Source organism: Mus pahari, chromosome X, assembly GCF_900095145.1.
Source record: "Mus pahari chromosome X, PAHARI_EIJ_v1.1, whole genome shotgun sequence".
Classification (NCBI taxonomy): Eukaryota; Metazoa; Chordata; class Mammalia; order Rodentia; family Muridae; genus Mus; species Mus pahari.
In genome coordinates this window covers 48,442,819-48,453,089 of record NC_034613.1, presented here as the reverse complement: position 1 = coordinate 48,453,089, position 10,271 = coordinate 48,442,819, and the positions used below count along the sequence as shown (strand labels likewise).

General features: G+C 45.7%; 1 protein-coding gene across 1 annotated transcript; it reads left to right on the top strand.

Annotated features, from left to right (window-relative positions):
* Positions 1-2,169: 2,169 nt before the first annotated feature.
* Positions 2,170-9,198, top strand: Gpr101 (G protein-coupled receptor 101). Its single transcript, XM_021188556.1, has 2 exons — positions 2,170-2,384; positions 4,030-9,198. The coding sequence occupies exon 2, from the start codon at positions 4,103-4,105 to the stop codon at positions 5,636-5,638; it is 1,536 nt and encodes a 511-aa protein (XP_021044215.1). The 5' UTR covers positions 2,170-2,384; positions 4,030-4,102; the 3' UTR covers positions 5,639-9,198.
* The last annotated feature ends 1,073 nt before the right edge of the window (positions 9,199-10,271 follow it).

Here is a 10,271-nt window from a genome sequence, read left to right as displayed (position 1 = left end):
ACACACACACACACACACACACACACACACACACACACACACTTTCCCAATCAATCAACTCTCACTGTGCTTATGACTATAGCTCTAGACTCCTGGAACACCAAGCTTTGACATGTCTGCATAGGTTATCTTTCTGTTCTCTGCTGATTTCCAATTTTTGGCAATCTCAGAGAACCCCTGTAACAAGGAAGAAAGGCAGGAAAGAATGGAGTTTGTCTCTGGCCATTTGGAGCAAGCAGCTTAACTGCTTCCCAAGTAATTGTAAAATAACCGAGTCGGAACCAAATGATGCCTTACAGAGCATGCCACCCAATACTCTGCACCATGGCCAGTGTAGGCTAGAAATTAATAATAGTGGGGGACTATCATGAAAACTGTCTCCAGGAAAAACGAGCAGCTTTTTTACCATTCAACCCTGGGAAGATAAAATCAAGCCTAGCAGAAAAAGACAAATGATCTATCTAAGAGAAAAAGCAGGACTTAAAATCCAAAGAGCATCCTGGGACATGATTATGCACCAGCCTCATCTCCCTGTCCTAGAGGCAAGTAGTAGGAAGAGGAGAGGGCATTTTTTGTCCCACCAATGACTATCTCAGAATCCCGTGGTCATCCTGTACCATCCCTAATACATCCTGGCTCTTGTTCCCCTCCAGTGCTAATTTCCCCTTTCCTGGAGACTCTCTGTTAGGCCCTTTTGTGTTGTTTGTTGAGCCCTTCTTGTGTTTTCTTTGGCAGCATTTTTTCTGCCCTTTCTCCATCCAATGTCCCATCTACCTCCACCCAAGCAGTGCTTCTAAGAGAACACGGAAAAGCAGAAACCTCATCACATCCCCTTGCACGTGAATAAAAAAAAAAAAATCAATAAACAAGAATGGTTTAACATGTCAGTATTCAGGTTGAGTGGTAAGAACATAATAGTTTATTTAGTTAGTCTCATTATATTTGTGTATACTTTAAATTGCTCAAAATAAAACAGATCTCCAACAGTTCTCTAAGGACTGTCAAGTTAAAGCCTAAAGTCCTCAGATTTACCTTCAAAATCTCCCAGGCTGTCTGTAAAATACCATACCACACAGCCTTTTTTCTGTATTTCCCAACCTTAGCATGCAGCCCTATCTCTAACCATGCACTTCCATATTACAAAGCATCTGTCTCCTCTACTGCCTAAAAGGTGTTTCTTCCTCTTTTGGAATCAGCCAAGTGAAAACAATTCCTGATCCATCTAAGACACCTTCTCAAATGCTCCCTTATCCTGAGAAGGTAGGAATTGGAGAGGATGCCTCCTCTGGTCTGCTATACATATATGCTGAACATGTTTCAAAATAGCAGAACGTTTTAGTTCATCAAATAAGTGTGATATTCACTCGAACTTGGGCAAATAGAATCATCTTCTCTTCTGCTTCTGTCTCTAGGAAGTGGAAATAATAGCAGTATTTATCTCACACGGCTGGGATACCCTTCCGTTCTGCTGCATCTGAAAACAGAGGAAGATGTTATAGGAAGAAGGAGAGAGGGAAAAGGAAAAAGGAAAGAGGGGAAGGAAGAGGAAGGGAAGCTAGAGGCAGAGTGGGAGGGACAGAGAAGAGAGGGAGGGAGGGAGGGAGGGAGGGAGGGAAAGAGACAGAGAGACAGGGAAAGAGACAGAGACAGAGAGAGAGAGAGAGAGACTGGCAAACCCCAGCTTGTCGAGGACATGTGGAATGGTCCTGAAACCTACAGGTAAGACACTGCTGTTTATGGGAGCTAGTGAAAAATCAAAGCAGTGATTCCTTTCTGAGAACTGAGGGCAGCCCATATTTGGGAGAAGGTCTTCAGAGGTCAAGACCAGAATCTCCCACCCTCCCTTTATAAATACTCTGAAAGCCAGTGGCAGTGACCCTGCCCAAAATCCAGGGACTAGGAGCTAGGGGCTAGAAGCTAGAATATGCATGAAAATTCACCCTGGTGACAACTCCAGTCTGTGAGCATCAGAGTGCCTGCAGTTGGATGCAGGGTGACAGAATCTGTGTGGGTCCATCGCGAGTCATCCTCCCTCCCTCCTTCCCGCCCCATCACCGCTGCCACCAGCCTAGCTCCTCTGGGTTCGGGCCTCGTGCGTCACCAGCGCAGGCGGGGACAGAGGGGAGGGGGGGCGCCTCAAGGTGAGGGCACCGCGCTGCCTTAAGAAGCCGCGCGCCCCCGCCACAGCTCAGAGCTTGTGGCGCTGTGCGCTGGCTGGACGTACGGGCATAGACTGTGTGTCCCGCTCCCGCTGAGCACCGCTGCTCCTACCACTCGGTGCGAGCTCGCAGCCGCCTGTGCCCCGAAAGGTGGTCAGACGAACGCGGCGAGCCCCGAGGGATCGGTCCCCGGCTCCTGTGGCGCGAAGCCTTCAGCAGCAACAGGTAAGCTGCGGGGTTCCGCTCAGGTCTTAGGTCTTAGCAAGTCCCTGATCCCAACCGGTCCCCTACCCCAAGCGCCAGGACACCCCTTTGCCAAGGCTAGAAGGTTACTAAGGTGGTGGTTGGTCAGCTAGGGCTCTCAGGTGGCCCTTGTGTATCTCCGCACTTTCTCTCCTGTGCCCTCTCCCTCTCCCTAATTTTCTTGTTTTCTTTCCTGAGCGTCTCAACCTCTTTTCTTATTCTACTTAGCTCTTTCTTTCTCCATCTCTCCATGCCCCCCCCCCGTCCCCTACTGTCCCCTACTCTCACCTATTCTCCCCTCCCCCCTCTCCCACCCCTAAGATTCTATTTGTTCTTTCTTGGTTCTCCTTCCAAACCCGACTCACTTTTCTTTATGTCTCTCATTTCCCTTCTCTCCCTTTCTACCTCTCCAGGTATCTCACTCTCTTCTTCTCAGACCCCTGCCCCTGTCCTTTCTCACCACGGCTCTTTCCCTATTTTTCACTCTTCCCAACCTTCACCCCCACCCCTCCGCCATACAGATTGATAGCCTGCTGGAGAATATAATAAATTTTGGAGACTATGGTGAATTTTGGACATGGGGCAGGGTAACAGGTATCTATCCACCTTGCATCTTCCAGCCACCACTGTGCTGTTGAGAAACTGCGTTTGATCCTATAAAGCCCTTGGGGCTAAGGCAGCAACTGGTTTCCATGGAAAGATAAAGCCAGCAGAGAAAGATACAAGCAGATAAAGATCCAGCTAGAGGAAAACTAAGGTGGTGGTGGTCTCTCAGAGAAGGCTGCTGAGAGACAGAGATGTGTGCCCCTTGAAAGAGGCAGAAAAAGAGTTTGGCAGTAGTAGTACTGGGGTGCTGAGAATAAGAGGCAGAGATGAACCAGAGCATATACCTAGAGATACTCGAGGGTTAGAGACTAGGAGAAGGAAAGGTGAGACAAGACTCAGAACTCCAGTATGGGAAGACAGGAAGAGATACAAAAAAGCGTAGAGAAAGAGCAGGCACACAGGTGTTGGTGTGAGACCCAAGGAAACGAGGAGCATACACAGCTATGTGGTAAATTCACGTGAAAAAAGACACAGAGACCAAGAGATGGCGAGAGACAGAGAACTGAGAGAGGGAGGGGGAGGGAGAGAGGGAGAGAGAGGCAGGGGAGGATTATCAGACAGAGAACAGCCATAACCAGACATAGACTGACTATGCACATGCTACAATGTCCATGGGAACAGGGGCATATGGTCTGTACAGAGGAAACGTGCCCCAGGAAGACATTGAAAAGAAAATTCTAGACGCATAGGCAGTCAGGTACAGAGTGCAAGTGCATGTGTCACTGAGACAGGAGTGTCAGTGAAATAGAAGAAAAGCCCAAGAGACATTGGAGGGGACATGCTGAGGGAGTGCTCACTGCTAACAGGAAGGACAAGCAAGACAAAGCTCAGGTTACACAGAAGAGACCCCAGCGGTGAAACCCCCCAAGAATTAGAAAAAGAGCCAGAGAAACTGCTCTGATAGGGGTCAGGACTGCACAGGGATCTGAGAAAGGGGTCCTGCAGCAATGCTGCTGGACTCCGAGGCTTGGTTCTGCAAGGCACTAACCCTAGCCACATGTTTCTCTCGTCCTCAACCTAGATCGTGTGCGGTATCATTGCCCACCAGTCCAAACACAAAGCTGGACCTTCTGTCGTGCCTGTCTGACTTCACCATGCCACCCAGCTGCACTAACAGTACTCAAGAGAACAATGGCAGCCGAGTGTGCCTCCCCCTCTCCAAGATGCCTATTAGTGTAGCTCACGGCATCATCCGCTCCGTTGTGCTACTCGTTATCCTTGGTGTAGCCTTTCTGGGTAACGTAGTGCTGGGTTATGTATTGCACCGTAAGCCAAACTTGCTGCAGGTAACCAACCGGTTCATATTTAACCTGCTTGTCACTGACCTGCTTCAGGTTGCTCTCGTGGCCCCCTGGGTGGTGTCCACTGCCATTCCTTTCTTCTGGCCTCTCAACATCCACTTCTGCACTGCCCTGGTTAGCCTCACCCACTTATTTGCCTTTGCTAGTGTCAATACCATTGTGGTGGTATCAGTTGATCGTTACCTGACCATCATCCACCCTCTTTCCTACCCATCCAAGATGACCAACCGACGTAGTTATATTCTCCTCTATGGCACCTGGATTGCAGCCTTCCTGCAGAGCACACCTCCACTCTATGGCTGGGGCCATGCTACTTTTGATGACCGTAACGCCTTCTGTTCCATGATCTGGGGAGCCAGCCCTGCCTATACGGTTGTCAGTGTGGTATCCTTCCTCGTTATTCCACTGGGTGTTATGATTGCCTGCTATTCTGTGGTGTTTGGTGCAGCCCGGAGGCAGCAAGCTCTCCTGTATAAGGCCAAGAGCCACCGCTTGGAGGTGAGGGTCAAGGACTCTGTGGTGCATGAGAATGAACAGGGATCAAAGAAGAGGGATGAGTTCCAGGACGAGAATGAGTTCCAGGGCCAAGATGGAGGTGGTCAGGCCGAGGCTAAGGGAAGCAGCACCATGGAAGAGAGTGCCTTGGTAGCCGAGAGCAGCAGCCAGAAGACCGGAAAAGAAAGCCTGGATTTCAGTGCAGGTATCATGGAGGGCAAGGACAGTGACGAGGTCAGTAATGGCAGCATGGAGGGGCTGGAAGTCATCACTGAATTTCAGGCTAGCAGCACAAAGGCAGACACCGGCCGCATAGATGTCAATCAGTGCAACATTGACGTGGGCGAAGATGATGTAGAGTTTGGCATGGATGAAATCCATTTCAACGATGATGTTGAGGCGATGCGCATTCCAGAGAGCAGTCCACCCAGTCGTCGAAACAGCACCAGCGACCCACCTTTGCCTCCATGCTATGAGTGCAAAGCTGCTAGAGTGATCTTCATCATCATTTTCACTTACGTGCTATCTCTGGGGCCCTACTGCTTTCTAGCAGTGCTGGCTGTGTGGGTGGATATCGATACCCAGGTACCCCAGTGGGTGATCACCATAATAATCTGGCTTTTTTTCCTGCAGTGCTGCATCCACCCATATGTCTATGGCTATATGCACAAGAGCATCAAGAAGGAAATCCAGGAGGTACTGAAGAGGTTAATCTGTAAGAAAAGCCCCCCTGTAGAAGATAGCCACCCTGACCTTCATGAAACGGAAGCTGGCACAGAGGGAGGTATTGAAGGCAAGGCTGTCCACTCTCATGATTCAGCTACTTCGCCTTAAAGTTAACAGTAAGGCAAACTTTAATTGTACACAAAAACAGAACACAAGAGCAGCTTTCTTTTCAGCGCTCCGCTCACAATCTCATTAGTGCCAGTGCTTACCATTTCAGGCAAAGGGGTTGCGCGCACATCCTTTCCTACCACACGGCAGATAAATAAAAGGAAGAAGTAGGGACTTGGATCTTTCCTGAAAAGTATAAGCCTGTCAAAGTACGGACTTTAGGATCCCCACCAAATATATATACAGATATACACATATTAGGCTCTAAATTTCCCGAAGCAAGGACTATCTGGTTTGGAACTGTTCTTGGTATTCTGCCTGTCTCCCCAGAGCTATGACATATCAGCTTTAGCTCTGAATAAAAGGAAATGCAATGCCTACAGACATAAGGACTATTTGGCCTTCAGGTCAGGAACTCATGGGCTAAGGCTACATATTGTGTGCAGCTGAAAGAAAATAAATTGACCAAATCAAGCAAAACTAGGTGGATGGATCACCAAATGAGCAGATTTCTGTACCAGAGAGTCCAACAGTATGGTGCAAAGATTATACTGCAAGCTGCAACAAAGATGGATTACACAGACAGATTGTAAAGAAAGCTGCTAGGTCTTCAAAGGGGGTCCAGAAAAGGGCAAACCTGCTATGAGGCGCTAGCGAAAAAGAAGAAATGGAGAAATAAGGCGTATCCACAGAGCTAAACAACTGTGCATTTCTTTCTCTTTCTCTCTCTCCTCTCCTTCTCCACCCTCCCCTTCCCTGCTACATGGGCATGGACTGACCACTGTGCAAATAGATAAAAGACAATTGACACAAATGTTTTCTGTCTCCTATTTGAGTAACAGCAGGAAAGAAATCAGGCCACTATTTTAGTATTTTCTTTCTGTCTCTAGACCTCTGACAGCCACTGTTTTATTTTCTTTTATTTCCAACTGACTTTTTTTTTATTAAAAAGTATTTTCAGGTTTCAAGAAGAAAGGAAGAAAGAAGAAAGACAGAAAGAGATGGAGAAAAGAAATTCAAGTATGAATGGCCAAAGTTCTAGAAAACTCACACTGCCAATAAATTTTATATTAAGAAGTCTCTTTTATTTCTGTACCCTAATAAATGTGAAGTAGGGTTTCCATGTGAGTATAGAAATGTACATGCATAGATGTCTTTTCAACCTGTGGCTCTCTCTAAAACTTGTAAGTTTTCTGTACAAATGCAGGGGAGAATATGTGTCGGGAATGACGTTTCATTTCTTCCTTCTCACAGATTCCAGCATGAGCTTCTCAAGGGAGGAGAGGTAAATGGTTGTGAATTGTGAGGGTGTGGGATTACCATATTCAGAATGCAGGAGAGTTGATCCAACCAAATAGTATTGAAATGGCCTGTCAGATTAGTGTATTCACGAGAAGTTTATCGACTCCCACTTCACTAATTTAGGACTTGTGATAACCTCACACAAGGCACTGTATCTAAAGTTAACCCTCACACTTCCATTCATTTGAACCCTCTCACTACTTAACTGGGTTTCTATTTTTTTCTTATTACTCTAGGCCTCTAAAGGCCCCATACCACTCCCAAGGTTAGGCATCTGAGGAGGCAGAAACATGTGCTGGAAGCAACAAACTGTAGCCTAAGACCCATGAAGAACAGACACCGTTCCAATTATATATGGCCTCTTCCTCTATGGCAAATGTTTAATGTCCACACGAGTACACTTAGTCTATAAGCCACAAAACAGGTTAGAGAAAGATACAGGAAAACGTAAATATACTGAACTTGGCCACTGCTAGGTCACTGGCAAGTTCATTGCTTTTTGGTTAGTAGGGTAAGAATCCTCAAAGAACATGAAGGCTGCCAATAGAAGTTAGGTTTCCATCATTGCCTCCCTAAGCCTCCATATCTTAGCAGTATACACACTAAGGGGAAACCATACCAATGTGTACACTTACAAAGGTCTGCTGTGCAAAGATTAATATCTGCCTTTCTTTAGCTCTAAAAGAGACAAAAACAAGATTGTTTTTAGTTTGCTGTTTCAGACGTGAGTGGATTTTCCCCTCTTCATTAGTTATAACATTATTGAAAATTGAGCACTTTTGTCTTGTGTCAGTGCCGTGTTCTCGTGTGGTGTTTCTTCCACTGTAAGCTCTAACTGTATATAAAATGCGTTCTTGGAGATAAGGTGCTAGAGATTAGATTGTGCGTGGTTGTGGCTAGTATTATTAGTAAAGTGAGTGATGTGTGTGTACACGTAGTTAGTTAACAAAATGCATGCAGTATTCTATATGTGACCCACGATTTGGTCACTTTTTGAAGTAGAACATAGTACATTTATTTACCTTTAAAAGTGTATACTACAGGATATGTAATATGGCTCCACAGAGGTATTCAGGAAGAGGTGCCTTTCATTCCTTACATCCCTGGTACGTGACAAGCAAGAACTGGGAATAGATGTGAACTAAATTATCATCTTGGCTGAAGTCCTCACCGGCAGTTCTCCACCCCTCTAGCACTGGTACGCCTGTTTTCTTCAGTACATAGATAGATCTCGAAATGAAAGAAGACAGGTCCTTTCCCCATAAAAGAGCAAGAACCCCAGGGCAGGCTATTGGAGTCCTGATAGCAGGAGGAAAAAGAGTACTGCAGTTTCAAGACCTAAACAGGAACCAGTACCTGACTGGGAAGTCAATCAGACTTGCATTTAAGTAATCCATAGTTGGTGATCCCTGCCCTCCTAGAGAAGTGCCAACACCCAGAAGAAGGCTGCTCTGTTTTGTTTTTGTTGTTGTTTTCCTCTTTGGCTGTCTCAGATGAGATGCAGCATTAATAAAGAAACAGTGAGAATTTAGGGGGTGGGTGGGGGGAGGGCAGGGATTGAAGCTCAGGTGTTTGAAGAGTTACAGTTGTAGATCAAATATATTTGCAGAAGAACTCAGATTATTTTATTATATTTTGAAAACAAAAGTATTACAAGAGGATATATATATTCTCATTAAATCATTTCTAAAACTGCCTTTAATACCAAATTTCACGTGCTATTTTGAGACTGAGAACAATAGGATGAGTGCACTCAGTCAATAAGACAGTTCTCTTTAATACTTTCCATTTTAAATCTAAAACTTTCCTTTTAAAACAAAAGGTTTGTAATTTAAAAGTGCCTTTTTAAAGGATTTTCAAAACTATAGTCCTGGGGCCAAGTCCCCATTGGCACAACTTACCTTCAGGTGCACAAATGGGTTGGAATTTATTGTCCACCTGTCAGCAAGAAGAGAAATCCCTCACACTCCAATCAAATTTATGAATTGATACTGTTACATGGGCAGGTCATCCCAGAGACTCTGCCCAAAGTCATGGTTTCATATATTGGTTGACTTTAATGGAATGCATTCTAAACTGGTTGTGATGCCTTCGGTGCCAGACAGGAACACAGACTCCTGCTTGGGGAATGAAGAGAGATTAACGTTTGTGGTTTAAGTATTATTAATATTTTTCGTGTTTCTTAAATAGGTGCTGTAAATCTGTTCTTGGTACATTCTTCTGAAATATGCTAAATAAAGTCTCATTTTATGTGTGAATCCGGTTCTTATATTGTGCTCTTTGGGAACAGAGGGAGTTATGGAGACAGAATAAGCAACTCAACTGCGTCGAGTTATCTCCATGGGCAACTGCACCCATGTGCATGCATGTGTGCATTCACATACATACACACAAACCATTTTTCAAATTAAAAATAAAATTAAAGGGGTATGGAATATTGACCATTAGAAAGAGTTTGTTGGGAGAGAGGACATTAGTTTGGTCCTGTGTGAATACATTTCAGAGTGAACTGGAGTGAGCAGAGAGAAACCAAGGATGAAGCCAGATCCCAAAGGTTCTTGAGCTTCACATTCATTCCAAAGTCCATGAGATTTGAACAGACGAGGGCTTTTTAATCTCAAAATAGTAGATTTTACAAATCTTATGTGTTGGAGTGTCCTGCATGTCTGTGCATGCCTGGTGCATGTGTTTGCATGTGCACATGCCTGGTGCCCTTAGAGGTCCTAAGAGTGCATCCAATCCCCTGGAACTGGAGGTATGGACAGGTATAAACTGACATGTGGGTATGGGGTATCAAACTCAGGCCCTCTGCAAGATCAACAAATGCCCTTAACCACTGAGCCATCTCTCCAAGTGGGGTTTCTTTAATTAGCTAGTTAGTTAATGTTTATTCATTAATTATTCACCTTACATCTGGCTCATTGCCCCCTCCTGATTACCCCCCCCAGCCCACAATTCTTTCCCCATACCCCTCCCCTGGAACATCCTCTGAGCTTGTGCCCACCCCAGGTATCTCCCCACCCTGGCACTTCATGACTCTATGAGGCTAGACAAAGCAGTCCAGCTAGAAGAACATATCCTTCTTACAGGCAACAGCTTTTGGGGTAGCCCCCGTTCCAGTCCGGGACTCACAGGAAGATCAAGCTGCACATCTGCTACATATGTGTGGGGAGGCCTAGGTCCAGCCCATGTATATTATTTGGTTGGTGATTCAGCTTCTGAGAATCCCAAGGGTCCAGGTTAGTTGACCCTGTTGGTCCTTGTGTGGAGTTCTTATCCCTGTCAGGACCTTCAATCCTTCCTCCTATTCTTCCATAAGTGTCCCCAAGCT